The following is a 24,912-nucleotide window of genomic DNA, read 5'->3' on the forward strand; positions in this document are numbered from 1 at the left end:
TCAGCTCACCCTAAGTTATACAGTATCATTCCTCTTCCCAAGCATCCAATTCCAACCACAACCTGGGACTTTAGATATTTACAGAGCTACAAAGTGGCAGAGGCTGTTTGCCTTTCTGTAACCATGCTGCTAGCCTCTCTTAACCTCATTGGCCTGTGGCTAGGATTTCTGCCCTCTTGTCTTAGGCTAATGATGAAGAGTAGCCAGACCTGAGGCTCCCTTGTGATCCCTAGGAGGAGACTGAAAGGACCTGGTCTGGGAAGGGGAGCCCCAGGGTGCCATGTACCGTGTAAGTGTGTGTTTAAGACTCTTTTCTGTTCTAATTATAGGATGCTGCAGAATAACCAGCTGAGTAGAATCCCTGCTGAGGCATTGTGGGAGCTGCCCAACCTCCAGTCTCTGTAAGTCATTAGTGAGCCGACACTTGGAGTTCTGTGGACTCGGTCTCCTGGGGCCGTCAGCTTCCCCAGGCCTGAGTCACAGACTCTGCCTTTGTTGCAGCTTCTTGGGCCCCCCTCCTTTTCTTCCTCCTCTTTCCTCTTCCCCTCACCCCCTACCATGTGCCGCTCCTAGCTTTGGTTTCGGGGGGGGGGGAGTGTGGCTGTGTGTGTCTTTGGGGGAAGGTATGAACCCCCCTGGAGGATTGTGGAAATGGGACCTCCTGATGTGGGGCCACCAGAGCAGAGGCTCCGGGCTGAGCCGGCAGTCTGCCATGGCAGCCTGGGGGTGCAGGGAGGTTTAGGGGGGTGGGGTGGGGCGGGACTGCTGCCCCAAGGAAGAACCAGGACTCCCTGTCTCCTCAGCTTAATCTGCTTTCCCTCCTCCCTATCCACCCCCTGGGTCTGGACTGAGAGCTCTGGATGCGCCCTTGTCTTCTCTTCTTCCTTGCGTATGTGGGGGAGACATTGGGTTACCCTCTACACTAGGAGAGCACTTTCATTCTATCCTTGACTGGCCCCTTTTTCCATCCATGGAAAATTTGGAATCATCCTCCTTTCTTTCCCCTCCCCCTTCCCTCCATTGAAGCTCCATTCAGGGCTTCACTATAGTCTGGAATAAGTCCTGTCATTTTTCCAGGGTGGACAATTCCTGTGTAGACCCCATTGGGGCTGAAGTGTGAGAGGAAGGAGGAGCCAGGCCAGATTAGTAGGGCTTGAAATGATTTGGGGGCAGTTGAGTCAGAATGGAATGATATATCAGGGTCATGTGAATTAACTAGTATTCACTAAACACCCAAATCAGGGAATTTAAATTAAAGGCAGTGTTATTCAGGCAAATATTTAATAACAGGCTCTCAGGAAAAATAATGTATCACAACACACTTTTAAACTACATTCTTAACATTTTCTACATGGCTTTATTAAATCTAGGCAATCAAGAAGATAATAAATCAAACTCCTACTTGTAGCATTTGACAGTATCTGAGGTGTAAACACTTAGACTGAAAATTTAACAGTTATCTGTGAGCTTGTTCCAGCATACTCCTGCAAAGGAGTTATTAGTATTCAAAGCAAGGGAAACTGAGGCATATAGAATAGGTGCTGAGCCTGTTTCTCAATCTGTGAGATTGTTTGCTAACCCAAGGGTCTAACTCAGAACTTGGACAAGAATGCTAGGAAAGCAGAGGTTATTGTCATCTGTTCTTTGGGGGTAAGAGTCCTGTGAGGCTTAAAGAAAGGGCTTCTGCTCCGTGTCGCTGCTCATTTGCTCATATTGCTCATATAACTGACCCTGTCCAGCTATGGAAGCTCCAAACTGGCAGAGGGTAAGGCTGGTATTTATGGGCATGAACTTCATGTTTCTGAATGTGTCTGTACCATGCCCTTTAACTTTTTTTCCTAAAATTCTGAGGTTAAGAATTTTAATAACTATTATATTTCCTTTGTAATCCTTTGTATTTTATCTTATGCATTTAAAATAATTGTTTTGGGAAAGGGTCCAGAGGTTTCACCAGAGTAACAAAGGAGTTCAGGAAAAGGGTTAATCTTTAGTTCTTCAGTGGGAGGGGAGATCTTCAGTTCTACCTGAAACTGGCTTGTGTCTGGGCTCGATTTGAAGACAGAAACCTAGATCTTCCCCTCATCCCCACTGTGACTTAGGACAAGCTATTCCCCTGGTTTCTTTTTCCTCCTCTATAAAATAATTGGATGAACCCTGTTCATATCAAACCTTACCACCCCTGTTCATGCCCAACATAACATTAACTGTAGTTCAGAGACTGGGATCTTGGTGATATCTCCAGATTTGAGAGCTGCCACCCCCCAACTGGTCAGAGTTAGGACAGGGCATATGTGTGACACAGGATCGGGAAGGGCACGCAGAAGTGGCATTCCAGGGAGCAGACAAGAGACTGAGCTGTTCTAGTTTCCCTTTTCTGGGGGGGGGGGGAGGAGAGATGGGAGAGTAGTACTTAAAGTCAGGATTTCTCTGAACTCACAAGGACTTGGGCCAGCTCAATTGTAGGAAGAGCTCACTAGTTCTTTGGGAAAAGAGTCCTAGTGATAGCATCAGCACCCCAAGCTTTGGAGCAGTCTGACCTAATAGGTAGAGAGTCAGGAAGAATTGAGTTCAAATTTGACCTCAGACACTAGCTTGTGTGATCCTCAGTGAGTCATTTTTTGGGTCAGTTTTCCCATGTAGAGAATGGGATAAGAACAGCTACCCCAAAGGTAGCTGTGGGCAGTTAGGTGGTGCCATAGTGCCCAGAGTGCCAGGTCTGGAGTTGGGAAGACACAGCTTTTTGAGTTCAAAATCACTGACTGGCTGTATAACCCTGGGCAAATCACTTATCCAGTTTGCCTCAGTTTCCTCATCTGTAAAATGAGCTGGAGAAGGAAATGGCAAACCAGTTCAGTATCTTGGCCAAGAAAACCCTAAATGGGGTTCATGGGGAGTCAGATGGGAATCAAAATCATCACTACTATAGGTAGGATGAAATGAGATAACATTTGCAAAGTCTTTTAAAAATCTTAAAGTACTAGGAAAGTATTATTATCTGTGTATCCCTTTCTCTGTTCCACAATTTCTGCATAGGCAAAGGGAGGAGTAGATGATGTCTAAGACCTCTGCCAACTTTAATGACCAGGATAATATGAATTACCCAGCAATAGAGTGGTAGTTTTGCCCCAGATGAGTGAACCTGGAATGGAGGAGGACTGGGGCATGTCACACGTGAGGAAGAGAAGCAGAGCCCAAGAAAAACTTGGCTCGACCTAGAGGGATCTGCCTGGCAGGAGGAAATGAAATATTTCAAGACTCTGGCTCTTCCCCTGCCATAGTTAAGAAATGATCCTCATTTAGCTCAGTGGGTTGCTGTGATGATCAGTGATGATCAGGGTGTTGATGGGGTGCCTGTGCTCTATAGTTAAAATGGACCTTAGGTCATCCAGCTGATTCCTGTAATTTGCAGAAAAGGGAACTGTGGTACAGAAAGCAGAAACTAATCCAAGATCACATGGCTTCTAAGTACTCGATCCAGGATTCAAATCCAGCTTCTCTGATTTTCCAAATCATCATTCTTCCTACTATCTCTTTCCCCTTTTCTCCTACCCTTTTACTAAGATATTCTGCTCCACTTGCCCTTACTTTCAATCTTAACCTCTCTTTTGCCTCTTGTATCCTCATAGTGCTTGGCATGTAGTAGGCTCTTTTTTTTATTATTATAGCTTTTTATTGACAGAACATATGCATGGGTAGGTTTTTCAACATTGTCCCTTGCAATCATTTCAGTTCCAACTTTTCCCTTCCCTCCCTCCATCTCCTTCCCTAGACGGCAGGCAGTCTCATACATGTTAAACATGTTAAAGTATATCTTAAATACAATATATGTGTACATATTTATACAGTTCTCTTGTTGCAAAAGAAAAATTAGATTTAGAAAGGTAAAAATAACCTGGGAAGAAAAACAAAAATGCAAGCAAAGAACAACAGAAAGGGTGCAAATACTATGTTGTGGTCCATTTCCCAGTGCTCTTCCACTGGGTTTAGCTGGTTCTGTTCATCACTGATCAATTGGCATTGAATTGGATCTTCTCATTGCTGAAGATATCCACTTCCATCAGAATACATCCTCATACAGTATTGTTGTTGAAGTGTATAATGATCTCCTGGTTCTGCTCATTTCACTCAGCATCAATTCATGTAAGTCTCTCCAACCCTCTCTGTATTCATCCTGCTGGTCATTTCTTACAGAAACAATAATATTCCATAACATTCATATACTACAATTTACCCAGCCATTCTCCAACTGATGGGCATCTATTCAATTTCCAGTTTTTAGCCATATAATAGGCTCTTTAAAAAATTTACTGACTGTTAAATCCCCCAGATAGTTTTGAGGGGCTACCTTAAAAGGCAAGCCCTGTCTGACTAATAGCTCAAATACTTCAGGCTGCAATTTCACCCCATTTGCTCTTTTTCAGATCTCAGTGCAAGTAGCAAACGGCCTTTCTCTGTTCAACAGCCATCCTGGGTCTTCACTTTAAGTTGGTTCTGGTCTTCTCTTTTCCCCACTGGAGAGTCCTACTAATCTATAATTTTCTCAGCTTTAATAATATAACTTTCTTTTTTTTTATTAAAGCTTTTTATTTTTCCAAAACATATGCTTGGATAATTCTACAGCATTAGCCTTTACAAAACCTTATGTTCCAGTTTCCCTTCCTTTTCCCACTCCCTCCCCTAGATGGCAAGGAGTCCAATATATGTTAAACATGGTAGAAATATCTGTTAAATCCAATATATGTATACATATTCATACAATTATCTTGCTGCATAAGAAAAATCAAATCAAACCAGAAAAAATGATGAAGAAAATAAAATGCAAGCAAACAACAAAAATGAAAATACTAAGTTGTGATCCACCCTCAGTTCCCACAGTCCTCTCTCTGGGTGCATATGGCTTTTTTGATCATAAGACATAGAACTGGTCTCTGAATCATGTCATTGTTGAAGAGAGCCACGTCCATCAGAATTGATCATTGTATGATATTAACTGCATAAGTTTCTATTGCTCCATCTCTTATTTGTACTTCACTCAGCACTCTGAAAATCTTACACTGACCCACAGGCTGCAGAGGAAAGAAAGGGGGGGGGACACCCAACATGGAAGAAACAGAATGGAAAGGGGCTCAGGCATCTTTATTCCTGGGGTTATTCCCCAGAGTGAAAGGCTTTCTTTGCTACCACCAGCTCCAGCTCCAAGAGGCACTGGAAATCCTGGAGCTGTTGCCTTCAAGGAACCTTCTGTGCCCAGCTCTAGCCTGAGCTAAGATACGGATGGCATCAAATAAAATACTAAATGGTTTTCTGAGAATCTCCCCGCCTTCTCCCCTCACCCAAAGGGAATTGCTCTATAGCTTCCTGGGAGATGAGAATCCATAGATGGAACAAGGAATTGTGACTTCTCTCCCTCCCACTCTCTAATTGGGTTAGGGCCAGACCTCACAGAGGTGCTGGAACCCTCATTAGCTGCTAGTTGTTGATGTGAAAATGAAATAATTAGCTTCCCCCCCCCCACTTCGCCTACTTCCCTCCCTTCTATCTTACCCATTCCCCAAAAGGCCCCCAGTCAAGGCTGGGCTGGGCAGAGATAGGATGTGTTCCCCCTCAGGGGCTCTTCCCTCTTGTCCCCCATGCCAGAGAGCACAGAGATTGAATTGCTGTTTATTTAACTCAGAGGTGAGGTAAGACTTGGCAGGGGAGGAGTTGGGAAGGAGGGGCAGAGGGAAAGGGAGCATACTTAGGAGGCATGCAAACAGGCTGATGGATAGAAAGTGATTGCCCCCATTGCCCTGATGGAGACATGAGGGGCATCATGATTTAAAGGAGAGAGTGCTCATCTTGGAGTCAAGAAAATCTGGTTCAGATCCTGCCTCTGACATCTACTAGCTTCATGATCTTGGGCAAAGGCACTTTACTACTCTGAGCCTTGTTTACTAACTTGTAAAAGGAGGTAGATGGCTTCTACTATCCCTTCCAGGAAGCTAGGTGAAACAGTGGGTAGAGCACTGGAAGTGGAGTTGGGAAGACCAGAATTCCCATGAAGTCTCAGACATGTAGCTGTTTGACCTTGATCACTTAGCTATTATCTGCCTCAATTTCGCTAACTGTAAAATGGGAACAATATTAGCACCCACCTCTCAGGGTTATTACAAGGATAATTTATTTACTATTTATAATTCACTCTATATTTATTTATATTATTTATAAATCACTCTGTAAACATAAAAGCGGTATACTAATGCTAGCTATTATTATCCTATGATCCTAGTAGTGTCCTTTCATAGGCAATAATGTTGGCCTTTATTCCTTCTTCCCAGAGCCTCACTTGATGGTCCAGATGTGAATTATAATTTCTTCTAACCCAGACCTTTAGTCATATGACACTATGGAAAGTGCGTGTGTGTGTGTGTGAGAGAGAGAGAGACAGACAGACAGACAGACAGACACAGACACAGACACAGACACAGAGACCGAGACAGAGACAGGGGGGCGGGGCGGGGGGGGGGGAGGGGGAGAGGAGGGAGAGAAAGAAGGAGAGGGAAAGAGGGAAAAATATCCAACCCATCCTTCTTGGTGATTTATTAGGATGAGGTAGTGTGCCAAAGCAAATCAGGCTTACTCCCTAAAGGGCCAGACCATTAATCAGAGCCTATGGGATTAAACTACCTTCTCCCTTTCCCCTCTCCCCAAAGGATCTAAGTCACTCTACAGTTTCCTAGCCACATGCTAACAGCTCTCAGAGGAGCCCAGCTCTCTAACCCTTTTTCTTGAACAAGACACCTACTTCCTCCTTGATGGAGTTGGATGCTGTGATCTCCAGAGTTCCTTCCAGTCACAAAGTACATGATCCCAATAGCTTCTGGTAGGAGTTGGGTTTTGAACTTTGATTAGCAAAATGGCAAGAGGCACAGGTAGTTTTGGACCAAAGGAAAGTCAGAGTAAGAGTGAGAGAGTCAGGCAGTTAGTTAAAAACATTATATGCCAATATATGCTCAGTTGTATATGGAGAAAGAGAATGGAGGAAACTGGGACTCTCGCCTCAGGAAGTTCATAATCTAGTTGGAGAGACTGAATTCACCCAGGCACACTAATTAGCTCCACGATCTAAGGCAAGTCACGGATGATGACCTTGGACTAGACCATCCCTAAGGGCAGTCCTAGTCCCAGTATTTTAGAATTCTATGCCCCTCATTCCCGAGAAGAAGTAAAAGCATCAGTCAGGATTCAGAGCAGAGAAAAAAAAAACGAAGATGGGGGGGGGTGGGATTGACCAACCCGTGCTGACTTCTGAATGCCAAGAGTCCTTGGTCCCAGTCTGACATCATTCCCAGGTTGTTTGGGTTAGCATCTGTTGATTTAATGCTAGATGGCACCTAGTCGTTCAGTTGTTTCAGTTATGTCTGACTCTGTGAGCTCATTTGGGATTTTCTTGGCAGAGATATTGGAGTGGTTCGCCACTTCCTTCTCTGACTCATTTACAGATAAGGAAACTGAGGCAAACAGGACTGTCCCTGGATGGTAAGTATGACTTACTGTCATACAAAAGTATGACTAAATTTAAACTCAGGTCTTCATGTCTCCAGGCTTGGCACTCTCTCCACTGAGCCACCTAGCTGCCCCTAAAAGGGATCTTAGAAGGCATTAAGCCCAAACTCCTTATTTTACTGATGAGAAAGGGGTAATTTGCCAGGTGTCATATAGCCTACTAAGTGTCAAAGGCTACATTTGAATTCAGATCTCTTTGACTCCAAGTCCAGAAGTTTATTTTTTATACCACACTGATCCTCCTCCCTTGAGTCACAAAGTTTCTGCAGCAGGAGAGAGGGAGCACCAATGCCAATCACAAGCTAGAGCTGGGCTCAGGCCAAGAGAAAGCAGAAATACTCAGCAGAACTAGGGAGGACAAATAGAAATGCAATAGAGGGATAATGGAGTCCGGGTGAGGGTGGGAGGAAAGGTGGAGAGAAAGACCATGTGGAAAAGAGGAGGACTTCTGAGGAAACTCAAAGCAGATCCTTGGGGCGGGGGTCAGGGAGAGGGGCAGTGTTTATGTGTAGAGGGGAAGGGTGGTGGTTGTGGAAGATTCAAGCCAGAAAGTCTCAGGGAAGGAATTGGAAAACATAGTGGTAGAATTGGGGAAAAACCAGAAAAACAGACCAGTTCAGAGCACTTTGAAGGGGAAATGCATCATTGCAAAGGACAACCACATACATCCAGCAAATATTCTGCCCTACTGGAGAAATTAATGGAGAACAGCTAGAGCTTCCAGGCTAAAACTGAAGTTAGAACTCCCAACACCTCCCTTCCTCTAGCCTCTCCCCAAATGGCAAATCTGTAACACATTGGGTAGTGACTGCTGAGGGGAAAGACCTGGGGGAAGTCTCTGGAAGGGAGGAAGAAAAAGAGAGATGGAGAAAGCCAAACACACACAGAAAGACAGAGAAGACCTTTGAGGATAGACTGTTGGTTTGGAGTGGGAAGGGGCTGGAGGGCAGGGTGATGATATTAGTAGGTAACCTACAGCAGCCGCTACTACCACCATTTATATAATTCTTTAACTGCAGGGGTCCTCAAACTACGGCCCACAGACCAGATGCAGCAGCTGAGAACGTTTATCCCCCTCACCCAGGGCTATGAAGTTCTTTATTTAAAGGCCCACAAAACAAAGTTTTTGTTTTTACTATAGTCCGGCCCTCCAACAGTTTGAGGGGCAGTGAACTGGCCCCCTATTTAAAAAGTTTGAGGACCCCTGCAAGGTTTGCAAAACTCTTTACAAATATTTCATAATATTCTCACAACAATCCTCTGTGGTAAGCGGTATTATTACTCCCTTTTTACAGATAAAGAAACTGAAGAAGGGAGAGGTTAAATGACTTAACTTGGTCACCCAGCTTGTAAGCATCCAAAGCTGGGTTTGATCTCTGGTCCGTTGCACCGTCTAGCTGCTACTAGCTTTTGTGTCAAATTCTGGCTCTGCCACTTATTTGGGTGACTTTGGGAAGTGATTTAATTTTTCTCAGGCTCAGTTTTCTCATTTGGAAAATGAGAGGGTGGCTCTTAGTGACCTCTAAACTTCCTCCCAGGCTTCAGGTCCATGATCCTGTGACCTTATGGTCTTCTAAAAACTCAAAGTATTAATAGTAACACTAACCCTTCTTCATCTTTCTATGTAACCTTCCTCAGATAATTTAATTACTCTGTGCCTTAGTTTCTCCCTCTAAACTATGGAAAAAGTCTCCTGCTTTCCGAACACCTAAGAATGTAGTGAAGAAGAATGAGGTGGGAAATTAGAACTTGGTATAAAGGGACTTGGTGATTTTGTCAAGGTAAGAACTAGAAGTCCATAGGAGGTAGCTCCCATCCCTAGTGAGAGGCACCGGGTTTTCCCTCTACTTCCCAATTGGAAGTCTGGAAGTTTGGGAACATTGACTCCTTTGAAAGAGAAAGAGGCAGATAGATTCTTACCTTCAAACTTATGACCATAAGAAGGTTACCAAGGAGATAAGTATGAATCAGCTGTTTTTTGTAATCCAAGCTCCAAATTCTATTGGTTAAGAGTAAGGGCCACTCTGGGAATGCTAAGGTAATATGACATATCTGTGAGTTTCTAGGAGCAAGATGTGACTTCTGAGCTTTTCCCAAACATGCTGGCTCAATATTGATCAGAACCTACAGGAGCCTCAACCCCCATCCAAATTTAAGGTACAAGGAAACTTGAATAATAATATATTATACATGACATTTAAAAACATTTCCAATAGCATCATTCCATCAACTAATTCATCTGTTTTATCTTTGCAGCATTCCCAAGAGGTAGAATGTTTATGAGTCCCATTAGGGAGAAAGGAAACTGAGTTTAGTCTGAGGTCACATGACTTGTTAGAAATGGAACTAAGAGTGGATTCTCTGGTCACTTGACTTCATCCCAGTTATCCTGATTCCCAAGGCCTGTCCAGTGTCACCTGCTATTATGTCAGGTGCCCAACCGACCCTGAAGATAATAAGAGAAATTTGAGGAAGAGCAGGGAGTTTTAGAAATCTTCAACGTGAATTCTCTAGAGAATCCTGCAAAATAGGAGTGTAAGAAGCCCAGTAAGAGATGACCTCCTCAGAGAGGAAAGAAGGAAGAGGGTCCTTTTGACTCAGCAGAGGATGAGGATTGAAAAACAAGACACTTGGAAGGAACTCTGGAAGGAGAGAAAAGAATGGACTCTGGATGGCACACATTCCCTTCAGGAAAATGAAACAGAGAGAGCCCAACTCCAGATAATACTAAGTCTGGTTACTATAGACTTAGTGCAAGAAACATTTCTTTTTTTTTTTTTTTTTTTACCCTGAGGCAATTGGGGTTAAGTGACTTGTCCAGGGTCACCCCAGGAAGTGTTAAGTGTCTGAGATCAGATTTGAACTCTGGTCCTCCTGACTTCAGGGCTGGTGCCCTATCTACTGTGCCACCTAGCTGCCCTGCAACAAACATTTCTTGATATCTCTTTAAAAATTTCCAATACTTCATCCTCTTTTTCTTATATACTTTTGGTAAGGCTGGAAAGCATGCTTCCAACATTAGAATAGACTACCTGCAATGGCAGTGGATTTCCCTCTTATTAGAAGTTTTCCAAAAAATCCTGAATAATACTTACTGGAGATGTTGTGGGAAATGAGTTTGTTCAAGAATGCTTTGAACTCATATTCCTATGATATCAATCATTCAATCAATAAGCATTTATTAAATACTATATGCCAGATACTGTACTAAGTTCTAGGTATACAAATACAAGCAGACAGTCCCTATCCTGAAGGCTGATATACCTTTCAGTCCTAAGATTCAGTTATTGCAAAAGCAGAATGCTTTTCTATCAATCAACAAGCATTTATTAAGCACCCATCATGTGCCAAATCTTGTGCTAAGGGTTAGGAATATAAAGATAGAAATGAAACAGTCCTTTTCCCTCAATAAATTTACATTCTATCAATGTAGACTTATAAAGATATACAAAGTATATATAAAATTAAATACAAGACAGGTAGATTGTGTAATGGATAGAGTCCTGGACCTAGAATTAAAAAGACTTGAATTCAAATCCAGTCTAAGGAACTTTAGTTGTGTGAACATAGTTGACCTCTATCTGCCTCAGTTTCCTTATCTGTAAAATTGGGGTGTAAGAGCCTTCTAGGATTGTTGTGAGACTAAGATGAGATAGTATTTGTAAGCAAAATAATATATAAAGGCTAGTTATTATAATTATTATTAATTAGAGAAGGAGATTCACCAGAAGCTGGGGGAAGATATGTGGAGGACTTTACTGAGACGAGTAAGACACTTTCCCTGCCCTCAGGGAGGTGAGAAACTGAGAAGAGATCAGAGAGAGAATTGGAGAGAGGACTGAAGGAAGGGTTATTACTAAGACCATTCTCCCCCAGACCACAGTTGAGTATCTCATCTCCCAAGGGCCCTGGGAAAAAAACCTTCCTTTACTGATACTTTTCTTGAGGAGTGAGGGAGGAGGAAGCAAGAAGGGTCTGAGCTCCTGGATACTCTGCTCCGTGTCTTGGGCCTCCTGTGTTTGTGCCTGAAATACTCTGCTGTCCTGTTCTGTCCCAGAATTCTGAAGGTGACCTAGTGGGAGTGGTAGGTGCCCTCTAACTGGCTTGCTAGCCTGTACCCATCAACCCCTGAGTCAGGCCCCTCAGCCCTAGACATGTTTTGGGGCTGGAGAAAGGGGCCCCTGGCAGGGGATGGATTTGGGAGGTGGCGGGGTAGCAGGCTGTCCTCCCCAGCATGGCTATTTTGGACTCCATGATTATAGCCTACTTTATTTGGATCACCCCAGGGTTCCGGGAGTTGATTACTACATATGGTTGGGGCAGCAGCTCCTTCTGGGGCCCAGCAGGCATGAGGGCAGCCCCCTGCAGCGGGTGGGAACCAGTACACAGGGTAATTTGGTTTCTTTGAGATGCCAAAAAAATGTCCACAGTGGGCCATGGCTCACATCCCCAATGGTTGTCTGTTTCAACTCTGGACGTTGGTCTGGGAGGTTGTCCATTGAGACCAGGCCACCCAGGAGCAGAGTGTTGACTTGTTCTCACAGGAGGCACCCCGGCACAGATAGATAGATCTCTCCAGCTTTTTTCTTAACCCTTACCCAGATTGTCCTTAGTTCCATGGCTTAGAATAGGCCCCCAATTCCAGAATACTCTTCTATAAATTGAGCTATCCTCCTCCCTTACCACTGGGGCCTCATGAAGCCCCAACAGGTCTGGGCCTGAGCAAGGTAGGAGGGCCCTGGGGCTGGGTATGTAGGGAGCTAACAAGCTCTGATTTGGCCACCATGCTGGAGTAGTCCTTTGGGCCCACATGGGCAGCTGTGCCCAGATGCAGAGCCAAAGGGTAGGGCTGCCATCTGGGGAGAGATGAAAGGCAGATCCTAAATCTCCCTTCCCCACTGCCACCTGCTAGTGAACTCCTGAGCCACCCCTGTGTGTGGGGCCCTGTCTTAGGGACTCTGGAAATCCAAGAGGAGTAGACGCAGTCCCTTCTACAGGAATTCCCAGTCTGAGAGTGGAGAGAGCCCCAGTGTTCAAACAGCTCCTGGTCTTTTAGGGAAATATCAATTCAATGATATGTTAGTAAATGTTTAACAACCTACAGAAAATATAGAAAAAAGTATGTGCAATGCACTTTTGAATCGTGTTACAAATATTTTTTTATTATTTTCTTGTCTAAAGAATTAATGAAACAATAAATCAAGCCCAGATTTGTAGCATTTTTTGATTTCTGAAGCATAAATGCTCACACTGAAAATTTAACCACTGCCCCTGCTAAGTCAGCATGATTGTCTCCAATGCATCACCCCACCCTTTGCATATATATATATATATATATATATATATATATATATATTTACATACATACATGTATAGTTCCTGAACTCAGAGTCTTCCCAGTCTGATGAGCTAGGCTGGGGAAGAGCTCAATTTGATTTAGGAACCATGGCTCCCTGGAGACTTTGATCCTAATGAGAAAATGGGATTCAGCATGATTATAATTAACTTATGATTATGATTAATGATTAACTTAGAATCAGGTGATCTGGCTTCAAATTCTAGTCTATCATTTTTCTGTGTGACCTTAGAAGTCATTCCGTTTTTTTTTTTCATTTTTTAGCTTTTTTATCTATAAAATGAAGAGATTGGACTAGATTTCATCTAAGACCCCTCCTATGAGCCTGGAGTAGAAGAAATCAATCCCTATCTTCAAGGAGTTTCTAGACTCTGGGGTCTGTGAGAAGCAGTCTGAATTCTAGTCACAATTAACCATTAAGCTGTTTTAGTGGTTAAAGAACCACTTCATCTCTGCAAATTTGTTTTTTTTTTTCATATAGATTTTCCTGTCTGATCAAATCAAATCAAATTCAGTATTTCTCTTGATTCCTGTATTTTCATTTCAAAGATCCAATTCAGTTTGGGCCTTTTCATTATGATTGTCTCAGTTTCCTAATCTGAAAAATAGGTATGATGATGTAATAATGATTAGGGCAGCTAATAGATAATGCTGGCCCAGAATCAAGAAGACCTGAGCTCCAATTCAGCCTCAGGCGCTTACTAGTTGTTTGACCCTGAGCAAGTCACTTCAATCCTTTTTGCCTCAATCCACTGGAGAGGGAAATGGCCAACTGTTCCAGTATCTTTGCTAAGAAAATCCCAAATGGGATCACAGAGTCAGACAGGACTGAACATAGAAAAATAATAACGGCTACCATTTATGTAGCACTTCAAGATTTGCTAAGCATTTTACAATCATTATCTAATTTGATTCTCACAATAGCCCTGGACAGTGAGTGCTATTATTATCCTTATTTCATAACTAAGGAAACTGAGGTGGACAGATTAAATGAATTGCCCAGTGTCTTACAGCTATTACATATCTGAGAAAGGATTTGAACACAGATCTCCATAATTCCGAGACTGGTGCCCTACCCACTGTACTACCTACAATCCTCCCTGTCTTTCCCATCTCCTATCCCTATCTCAGGCTCTTCCACCCCTATGCTTTTGTGAGACTTAAACAAAATGATGAAAATGAAAAGGCTTTAAATCTATAAAAGCCCTAATTTTGTGCTTTCATTTTATTTTAAATCATTGATTATTAATTTAACTTATTTTATTAACATTGACAGCAGCATGCCTACATTTTTGAAAATGGACATGGGGAGCACTGTAGCCCCTATCCAGGTCTGTCCCCAACTTGCTCTTAAGATATCCCCAAAGAAAGTCCCTTTCTCCATTCTCCAGATCTTAAAGAATGTTTGGGATGCTGGCCTATCTAGAGGCAGGGGGCTGGACCATTGAGGACTCCGGTCCAGTGATCTTTGGCTTCTACAGGGAGCATTCTCCCCCTTATCAGAACAGCAGCTCTAGACAACAATCCCTTAGTGGTGATTCATCCTTCCTCCTATTCTGACCTCTCACCCTCTTCTGAATTACATTAAATGTCTGGGTAGTGCTGATGTGACTCTTCCCACTTCCCCCAAGTCCCCTTAAATAAACCATCTGGAAAGCAGTATGTCTTGGAGAGACTGCATATCTTAACATCTATCCCATACAGCCCATTTCCATTGTCCACTGTCCCTAGTCTCTCTGAGCCACACTCAAAGCTCATGCTACTTCTGTGGGTCCACTGTCAGAGCTGGGAAAACCATCTGCTCCAAACTTCTCCCATTATAGGTAAGGAAACTGAGATCCAGAGTGAATTTGCCTATGAGCTCTTCTCCAAAACTAAGACACTGACACAGCATTCCTCCTTTTCTTCCAACTCCAGTTTCCTAGTCCATTCTTAATGAATCCTAAGAGAGCATAAGGTATGGCAGATAGAGAGACAGCCCTCAGAATCATGAAGTCCCATTTGACACCTACTGGCTATGTGACCCTGGATGTTACTTCTCAGTGTTCTAGCCAAACTCTCCAAGACTTGCAGAAAAGGTGCTGACCTACATTCAAGGAGGAAGCTGGCCCATTTGGGAGTTCCCTAGAAAATTATATCAGAGGTCCAGACCCCACTCCTCTCCATCTTGTTTGGCACAATTGTGCTTTACACAGAGGAGTCAAGTTTCTATTGCAGCAGGAAATATTTTGCTAAATCTCCGGTAAAATTTCCTGGTGTGTTAATGCTGGGAGGAACAAGAATGGGTGATTAACTATAGGAAAAATGCTATCATATAACTCACTCTTCTTTGGCAACACTTTAATTCCAATTCTTTCCTATCCAACAGGCATTTATTAAGCCTCTGATAGGTATTGTGTATAGAGAGGCAAAAGGGGAGTAGACCCTGCCCTTAAGGAGCTTACATTTTGCTGAGGGAATAGAATCTGCAAGACCCGATGCTTTGGGGCAAGTCATTTCACTTTGTTGGGTTTCAGTTTCCTCATCTGTAAAGTGAGGGGGTGGTATTAAGTATTTTTTATTTTTAAAATTATTTTTTATTTTTTAGTATTTATTGAATTAAGTTTCATATTTATTATTTGAAAATTTTAAAAGAAGGCAAATTGAACATTTTGTGTCTATAGCTGTAAGGGGAAAAAATAAATCTGACAATTAGAGGTAAAGAGGGAATATATTTCAGACATTGAGGATAAGACAGTCTGTGCAAAATTATGGAGATGGGAAATGAAAAATAGAGTTCAGGGAAAAGTAAATATTGATCCTTTTGGCTTTTCACATTTCTATAGCACTTTCAGATTTACAAAATTCTTTCCTCATAACAGGTCTAATAAATTGAGCCATATTATCTACTCTGTTCTTGAGGAATTGTGCTAAGATCCCAGGACAATATTTTTAGTTTTTCCTAATTTGTGTGATAAAATTTGTAGCAAAGATATCTCCATGTACATATTAGAGATAATTTTGATCTCTCACCCACCCTTAGAAATTGCTATATATACTTATCCAGTGCTTGGCACAGTGGCTGACGCTGGTAGGTGCTTAATAAATGTTTATTGATTCACAAAATAAAAAACCAATGGCTTTATTGAAAAGGAGGGGAGGGCTTGTAAGAGTTTACTTATAGTGCAAATATTGTTATGCCCATATTACTGATGAGGAGAATGATTAATAAAATAATAATTAATAATTAATGATTTGTTCAGAGTTATAAACCATTTAACTATTGAAACCTGGATGGATGGTCTTCTTTGAAACAACTTCCAATTGCCTGGGATTCCTTAATCCAAGGCATCTCTGACTTTTTCTAAGGAGAACCAAAACATGTAACATTCCTTAGCTTTGAAGCCATTGAAAGGAAAAGAACCGGGAGAAGATAGAAAGGGAAATGGAGGGGTTTGTTAGCGAGACAAGTTGGAAAGTAAAGGTAGCACAGGTACATAAAAATGATTTTTGCCAACACTTCACCAGCTGGCATGAGCTGAGTTCCCCTCACCCTCCCTCACATCATTTCCAGCTCTTCCGCCAGTCTCAAGGAAAGGAGAGGCAGGTCTGAAAGAGTGGAGGCGTATTTTTTTTTTCATGTCTACAAGTAATTTTCCATCAGTTTAGAGCACCAGCTGCTGCCAGCACATTAACTGAAGTTTAGAATGATCCCATAGGTCTGGTTAGGAAGAAGAATCAGCCTCATTCTTAGGGAGCACCTGGAGCCTTGGCTGCTAGAAGGCTAGTCTCTAGGGATCATTGACCCCATGAAGGTTGGGGCTAGAAGGGATCTTGGAGATAGTCTAATCTAACTCACTTATTTTACAGACAAGAAAACTGGGGGCCAGAGAATGGAAGGGAATAGAATGAGATACACAGCTAGTTAGTGGAAATAGCTAGAAATAGAACCCAGATTTCCTGACTTCCAGTTTAGAGCTCCCCAAAAGGAAGATTGGTATATAAGCCTTTACATACACTTCAGTTAGAATACTAAGGTGGGCTAGTCTTTACATACAGAAGGAATTGGCAAGATATCCTGTATCCCCTGTTCCACCCAGGCTCCATTTCTGAATTCTAAAAACAGAGACAGCCCCCTAAGAGCAACTAGGGCTGAGAAAGGGCTTCTGATTTGAGTGAGGGTCCACTCATATAGGGGACTGCTTTATCCTTCTGATTTGAATGAGGGTCTGCTCATATAGGGGGCTGTTTTATCCTTCTGATTTGAGTGAGGGTCCACTCATATAGGGGGCTTTTTTAACCTGATTTGAGTGAGGGTCTGCTCATATAGGGGGCTGTTTTATCCTTCTGATTTGAGTGAGGATCAGACTCATTCAGAGGCAGGGGAAGGCCTTAGACATCCAGCAGAATATGGAATTTGGGCACTTGATGTGCCCTCTCAGACTTTACTTTTTTATAGGGATCTTCAGAAAGGAATCGAGGGAAAACACCAGGGAGTAGCCCCCAAACTCTTTAGTGCTTCAGCATTGCTTTTTTTCCTTCCTTGCTCCCTCCCTCCCCCCATTTCCATCTATATGCTCTGCTTCTCCCAGAGAAGCTCACCTTGTGTTTAGGATCCTCCCACTGAAGGCTATTTTGGGATTCTCTAGACAGCTAAACATCTAGGCTTATCCGCTTCTGTGGCTTGTTTGCAGTTGAAAAACCTGGAGTGATTGAGGGTGGAGAAGGCTCTGGAGGTCACTCAGCCCTAGAAAATGTGCCACCCAGTTTCTGGGAGTTAAGAAGGGGCTGAACAGTACCTACATACTGAAGCAGGCAAGGCTGAGAAAGCTAACTGAAGTACAGCAACGGGAAAGGAGGAGGACAGAGACATGCTATCCTAAGAAATCGAGGCAATCGGCAGGTTTGCTTATGGAAGACATGGATGTACTTGTATGTGTCCTTGGTGCATGCAACAAATAGGGAGAAATAGATTTAAAGCTGATAGGGACTTAAGAGATCATCCTCTCATTTTGCAAATAAGGAAACTGAGGCTAGGAGACCTTAAGAGATGTAACTCATAATCTGGGGCATGTGGTTAGTTCTTTCCATTAGTCAGTCACTTAATGTGTTATTAAAGATTATGCACTGATTTATGCAGCCACCTGAATAAAACAGTCTGAAAGGTGAATTTACTATTGCATAAGCAGACAAGAAAATAAACTCCCCAAATTCATGTGATGCAATCAAAAGCCACAAAGGAAAATTATATTTATTTTATTGACATTTTATTATCATTTTTTTTTGCTAAGTCAATTGGGGTTAAGTGACTTGCCCAGGGTCACACAGCTTGGAAGTGTTTAGTATCTGAAGCCTCCTGACTTCAGAGCTGGGTGCTCTATCCACTGTACCACTATCAATCTTAATGTAGTTTTAGTATTAATTTTTCATTATTTTAGTTGATTTAGTCTTATTTTTTTTAATTTAATAGCCCTTTATTTACAGGATACATGCATGGGCAACCCTACAGCATTAACAATAGCCAAACCTCTTGTTCCAATTCTTCACCTCTTACCCCCCCACCCCCTCCCCCAGATGGCAGGATGACCAGTAGATGATGATTTAGCCTTATTGGGCAGCTAGGTGACATTTAAGTCAGGAAGACCTCAGTTTAAAGCCTGCCCTCAGACACTTTCAGTGTGATCCAGGGCAAGTCACCTCTCTTACTTCAATTTCCTTATCTGTAAATAGCACATATATCATAAGCTTATTATGAGCAGCAAGTGCAATAAAACTCATTGCAAATGTTGAAGCTCCATATAAAATCTATCTATTTATTATAATTTTAATTATGAACTCCAAGAAGATTTTGATGATTTCTATTCCTCCTTTTCTAGCTCAGTACTGGTAAAGGAGAGTTGACTCTACTTGAATCTGCAGTGAAAAAAAAAGACAGTTTCCACTAAGCAGAGAGGTCATCACTAGTTCCTTATATTGCCTGAGAAGTGAACCTGGGGCCTTTTATTTTTTTCTGTTTTCCAAGTTGAAGGCTGAGAATTTGTGCTTTATTCTGGGGTTTTATCTTTAGCCTGTGTTCCCCAAAGGCACATCCTGTGTCCCTTTCCCTCCCTCCTTCCCCGATCCATGCTAGCAGGAAAAGACCTTTGCCCTCCCCTTGGAATTACACAGCCCTTTGGGCTCATGAAACCTCTTCTGCCTTGGCCTTGGCCGTGGATGTCCTGGAAGGGACCTTGGAGGTCAGTTAGTCTTCCATGTAACCAAACATCTTTCAGAAGCCGTCATCTAGTCTATACTCTAAGGACTCTAGTGAGTTTTGTTGTTGTTTAAGTCATGTCTGACTCTTTGTGACCTCATTTGGGGTTTTCTTGGCAAAGACACTGGCGTACTTTGCCATTATCTTCTCCAGCTCATTTTACAGATGAAGAAACTGATTTAAACAGATTGAAGTGCTCACTCTTGCCCCAGAGTCACACAGCTAAGTGTGGGATCTTCTTTATTCCGAGCCCAATGCTCTTTTTACTGCATCACTTAATTGTCTTTTATCTTTACTTTACGCATAAGAAATCTAAGTCTGAGAGGTTAATGATTTGGTCAGAATCATACAACTAGTAAGTATCCGAGACAGGATTTGAACTCGGGTCTTTCCGATTTTTAAATCCTATGCTTCACTTACTATGTCACCCAGGTTCCTTTGTCATCTAGTTCACATATTTTTAAAATGTCCACCAAAAATATGATGAGAGGTTTTTACAAAATTTTGGCAAATTTCTACTATACTATATTTATTATACCCTTGTGACTAGCAGGTTGGTTAAGTCTAACAACAACAACGACAAAAGAAAATGAGTTTAACCTCATTTCTTGATAAACCCCTATTGGCTCTTAGTGATCATGGCTTTCTTTTCTAGGTTTTCCTTAGCAATTCCTTTAATAATACTTTCTTAAATTTTGCAAAGAATAAAAATCAATTTCATCAACCTATAGCCTGAAGAAGTCTATCGTCTTATATTTTTTGAAAATTGGGACATTTTCCTATCTTCAGACCAATGACACATTGCGGAGATTTTTCAAAGATCAAAGACAGTGGTTAAATAATCCCAACCACAAGTCCTTTCAGGAATTGTAAATTGTAGTTAAGGAGCCTCATTGAAGGAAGTTAGATCCTCTTTGATCATCTGTTCACTCACCTTCATTTTTAACTCCCAGTTAATCATTTTGTTTTGTCCTTGCCAATCTAAAGATCTTTCTTATTAGAAAAAAAAAGAAGCCAAAAAAAAAAAAGTGTTAAGTAGTTCTACTTCTTTCTGTAGTCTGTTATCAAGGCTCCATCCATGTAAGGTTGTTCAGTCCTTTATTCGATCTTTCTCTTCCTCAACAAAGCTTCAAAACAAAAGCCACCCTTTTGTAATTATTCAATCATGTCTGACTCTTTGAGTAACCACTTGGAGTTTCCTTGGCAGAGATAGTAGAGTGGTTTGCCATTTCCTTCTCCAACTCATTTTACAGATGTGGAAACTGAGGTAAACAGGGTCTTTCCCAGAGTCTCACAGATAATAAGTGCCTGAGACCAGATTTAAATGGAGTTCTTCCTGACTCCAGGTTGTGTCTTCTCTCTGCTGCACCACCTGGCTACCCTTTTTCTAATACCTATATTATCATTTATAAAATTAATCTAGGGGCAGCTGGGTGGTGCAGTGGATAGAGCACCAGCTCTAAAGTCAGGAGGATCTGAGTTCAAATTTGACCTCAGACACTTAACACTTTCTGGCTGTGTGACCCTGGACGAGTCGCTTAACCCCAATTGCATCAGCAAGAAATAAATTAAATTAAATTAACCTGGCAAATAAGGTTTTAGGTCAGATTAGTACAGAAACAACAGTAATAGTGGGAAAGCAGGGGAAAGCATTGGAAGACTTCCTTTCTAGATCTGATTTACAATCTGTGTGACACGGAGCAAATCTTTTGATTTATCTAAAACCTCATTTTCCTCATGCAAAAAAGGGGATAGTCACTTCCCAACATCAGTCTCGGTGTGTTCTGAGTTTGAAGATTCCACTGTTCGAGGACCACTGATCATATGAGAGTGTCTCGCTTTTGTATTCACATTCACTCATCCACTTTTCCTCCTACTCTCTGCAAGTGGATTTAGAATCTCTAGATTTGCTGGTGAGTTTCCTGTAGGTCTAGCCCAGTCTCTTTGACATAAGGCAGCTTTTCACTCTTATCTGAGTTCTAAGTGCTTGTGTCATCAGCAGTTTGAATGTCCTATCACTCTTGATGGGACCTCATCTGAAGAGTTTTAGGCCATTGCATCCTGCCTGTTCTTTCCCTGAATTCTTCGACATCGACTTTCCCCATATTCTGGATATATGGGCTCAGCTTTGTCGTATTTATCACTAAGTCCAAATTAGAGCTACCACTTCCTCCTCACATCCCTTTCCCTATATTATGAATAGTGGTTCTTTCTTAATGTGGACCACTGCCACAGAATCAGGTCCAGAAGACCAGTTCCTCTGGTTACTGCCACTATATTTTTAAAAAAACAAAATGATCATTAAAAGAGGTTAGGAATTTGCTGTTCTGTTCGGAGTACTGAAAGCTTCAGGAGATATCTGAATTGTTTAAATTTGCCATTATTATATAAGATCTTCTTGTGCGGGAGGAAGATCTGGAATCAGGAAGATCTGAGTTCAAATCTTGCCTTGGATACTTGCTAGCTGTAAGTGATTGAGACTGTAAAAATGATTAACAACTGCCTCTCTGGAAAAAGGAAAAAAGAAAGAAAGGAAAGAGGGAGGGAGAGAAGGAAGGAAAGAAGAAAAAGCAAGCAAGCAAGAAAGCTCCGAATTTGGCATACTTTTAGGTTTAATATTCATTATATATCACTTTTTTAAGTCCATCAACAAACAATAAATCAAACCCTGGTTTGTAGTATTTGCTGATTGTTCACAGTGAAAATTTAACAATTGGCTCTCCTAAGTTAATACAAGCTGGTTCCAGCACATGCTTGTGAATGAGTCACTTCACCTGTCTCAGAGTCAATTTCCCCATCTGTGAAATGGGATAATAATGGCACCTACTTCATTGGTTGTGTCGGATCAATAAGATGATACATGTTTCAAAAGCCTTGGCCATTTTTAACTCTTAAGGCTTAAAACTACACTAAAGCTTTTGGGTTACCTTATAGACATAAAGGGCTTAACAAATCTTAAAGTGCTATGTAAATATTAGCTATTATTATTTTCTGAAATAAACATTCATTTCTTCCTTCTATGCTGGTGGACCATAGTATTTTTCCACCAAGAGATGGCTTGTTTCTTTCTCCATTGATCATCGCTCGAGTGTTCCCCATGTTTAAATGAATGCGTCTTCCAGGTGTAGGATATTACTCCTTGTTCATTTTCTCTAGACCAGTCATTCTCAAAGTATGGTCTAGAGAATCCTGGGGATCTCTGAAACTCTTTTAGAGGGTCTACAAATTCAAAAATAGTTTTTATTTCCAATATGGTAAATGTCTATAAATATAATCCAGATAAACAAAAACGCTTTGGAGAGATCCTCAATAATTTTTAATAGGATAAAGATACTGAAAACAAAAGTTTGAGAACCACTGCTTTAGAGCATTCCTTCTGAATGCAGCACATGCTTCTGTAGCTCCATTTCCCAACAAGTTCCTCAGCCAATCTCCCACCCACTTTCCTCATCCATGGGCCTTTCTCTGGTACCATTTTAGTCCCACACAGCATACAGCTGACCACATGGTACACAGTCGGTCAATAGTCCTTAATTGTTTGACTGACAAGTCTTAATTACAGAAAAGAAAGATTGGTCAGAGTTAAGTGGAGATAGTTTGAAAAGGCTCTTTGGAGAAAGGGAGTTTTGGAGTTTTAAGTATGTTCTGGAAGAGGGGAAAGAAGGGTTCGGGAATAAAGAAAGGAGGAAGGCATTTCATGATGGAGGAAATAACTTGGACAAAAGGCAAAGAGACGAGAGTGTGAAGATCATTTGTTTAGGGTCAGGGAGGGAGGGAGGGAGGCACATATTGACCCAGAAGAAAACAACATGGGAGAGTCCTATGAAATGACTTTGATGAGATAGTAGGGTTTGGGAAAGAAATTACCAGTGAAGAGGCCTTTATGCCAAAGTTGAAGTTTTGGGGATTGATTTGAAAGCATATTTATAAACCAGAAGTTGAGGGGTAGGCAGGTTCAAAAGAGAGGTAACGAAATCTCACCTCTTTTTGTAGGAAGGAGATAGTAAAGATTAATAAGAGGGATAGCAGAGGATCTAACTTCACAGTGCAGGTAAGAAGCTAGGATACAGCTTACCAAGGGCCCAGACTACTTCTGGAGACCGGGGGCAATTTGGAATGGAGAAGGGGCTGGCCAAACCTGGGAGGTCTTCTCTAGGGCCGAGAAGGTGGGTCAGAGATAGAGGTTCAGGCATAATGAACGTACCTGATCTTCTCCATGTCTTCTCTTCCCTCGAACCCTTTCCCATGACTTTTTTCAGGGCTTTTGCCAAGTATTGAATAAGTTACATTTAACATCTTCCAACCTGGTGCCTGACACCACAAAGTCTGCTAAGACAAGGGGGCACAGCGCCAACATCTTGGCATTTTAATGACATTGGAATGTCGCTTCCCATTTCCCAAACCTCCTCATTTTGATTCTTTCTTCCAAGAGGAGGATTGGGAAACCCCCAAACTGCCTCCTCCTCCTCCTCCGACCACAGTCATCTCTGGTCAGGGGCAGAAGTCCAGGTCCGAAGCAGCTCCGGTCCCAGCTCCAGCTGCTGCAGCGGTCCCAGCCGGACTGGTATGAGGAGGGGTACCCCAGAAGCCCTTCCAATACTTGGAATCCAAATGGAAACTCAACGGCTCCCCCAAACACTTAAGTCTGGGGATGGATAATATGACCCGCTGCAGTCCCCTTCCCCCACCTCGGGATTCCTGGATCATTACCCACTCCGTTGGCCACCTTCCCAAATCATTAAATCTGGGTCTCAAGGGGAAGCTCATAAAGACTACATACTTAGCCTTTCCCCACAGGGCGGATAATTATTTTTATATATTGCCACCGATTAAAACACAAGAAATCGCTTAGAGGAATGTGCAGGTATTGGCCCTTTGATGTAGACAAAGGAAGACCTTTCTCTGCCTCACCAGGCTCTTGCACACACATTAATTCTTCTGACAGATGGAGGGGAGAAGGGTTGTTTGTGAATTAGCATAGCCTGGAGACCTAGTTGCAATTGCCTGCATTTTAATATCCCACCTTTGATCTGTTGAAAAGCTGACAGGGAGAGGGGAAGGACCTTATTAGGTGGCATAAATCATACCTGATGAAATCACTTTCCCCTGACAATTTAAGACCATCCCCTGTCTCCAGGAAAAAAGAAAGAGGGGAAGTTGGGAAAGAGAGCAGAACAGGTATCAAGCTAGGGGAAGTTCAGAAGACTGTAGATTTCTAGGCTCATGGATTTAAAAGCCAGAATTGTCAAACTCAAACGGGAGCCACTCAATTGTACCTAAAGATCTCTATGGACTGTGTGTTGCCCTAGAAAACTGCCTATTAACACTATGTTTTATTGTATTTTCACTTTTATTTTGTTAAATATTTCCCGATGACATTTTAATCTACTTTCGGACTCACTGGTGAATGTTGCTACCACAGGTCGTATTTCTGACCCCAGTGACTTAATCCAAGCCCCTAATAAATGAGAAAAGTCTACTTATCAGCCCAGGGTGAATCCAGTCCTTCCAACTCCAAAATGGAGCTCATTCCGCAATGCCTTGAATGGGTAGAATTTTCTCAGTTTGGATATGGATTAGAAGAGCTAGCTGATCTGCTTTCTGCATTCATACTAGGCCTTCAATCCCTCATCACATAAACCACATTTGTGTGTGTGTGTGTGTGTGTGTGTACTTGTAAAGCCCAGACCGTAGTACCTATAACATGCTTTTTTGGAAGAACAGCTTACTTTGTCTCTAGGAGTTCTCGAGCCCTGGACCACTAGCCCAGCCATGAGTA

At 42.1% G+C, this 24,912-nt stretch overlaps 1 protein-coding gene across 1 annotated transcript in view; it reads left to right on the plus strand.

The window, feature by feature from the left end:
• The window catches only part of LGR6 (leucine rich repeat containing G protein-coupled receptor 6), a 153,504-nt gene that overhangs the window by 66,869 nt on the left and 61,723 nt on the right, over window positions 1-24,912 (plus strand). The window contains exon 4 of the mRNA XM_031937137.1: window positions 330-401. Coding sequence (XP_031792997.1) covers window positions 330-401 — 72 coding nt within the window. The remainder of the gene's footprint in view (window positions 1-329; window positions 402-24,912) is intronic.

The sequence above is a fragment of the Sarcophilus harrisii genome, chromosome 4 (assembly GCF_902635505.1).
Source record: "Sarcophilus harrisii chromosome 4, mSarHar1.11, whole genome shotgun sequence".
NCBI lineage: Eukaryota > Metazoa > Chordata > Mammalia > Dasyuromorphia > Dasyuridae > Sarcophilus > Sarcophilus harrisii.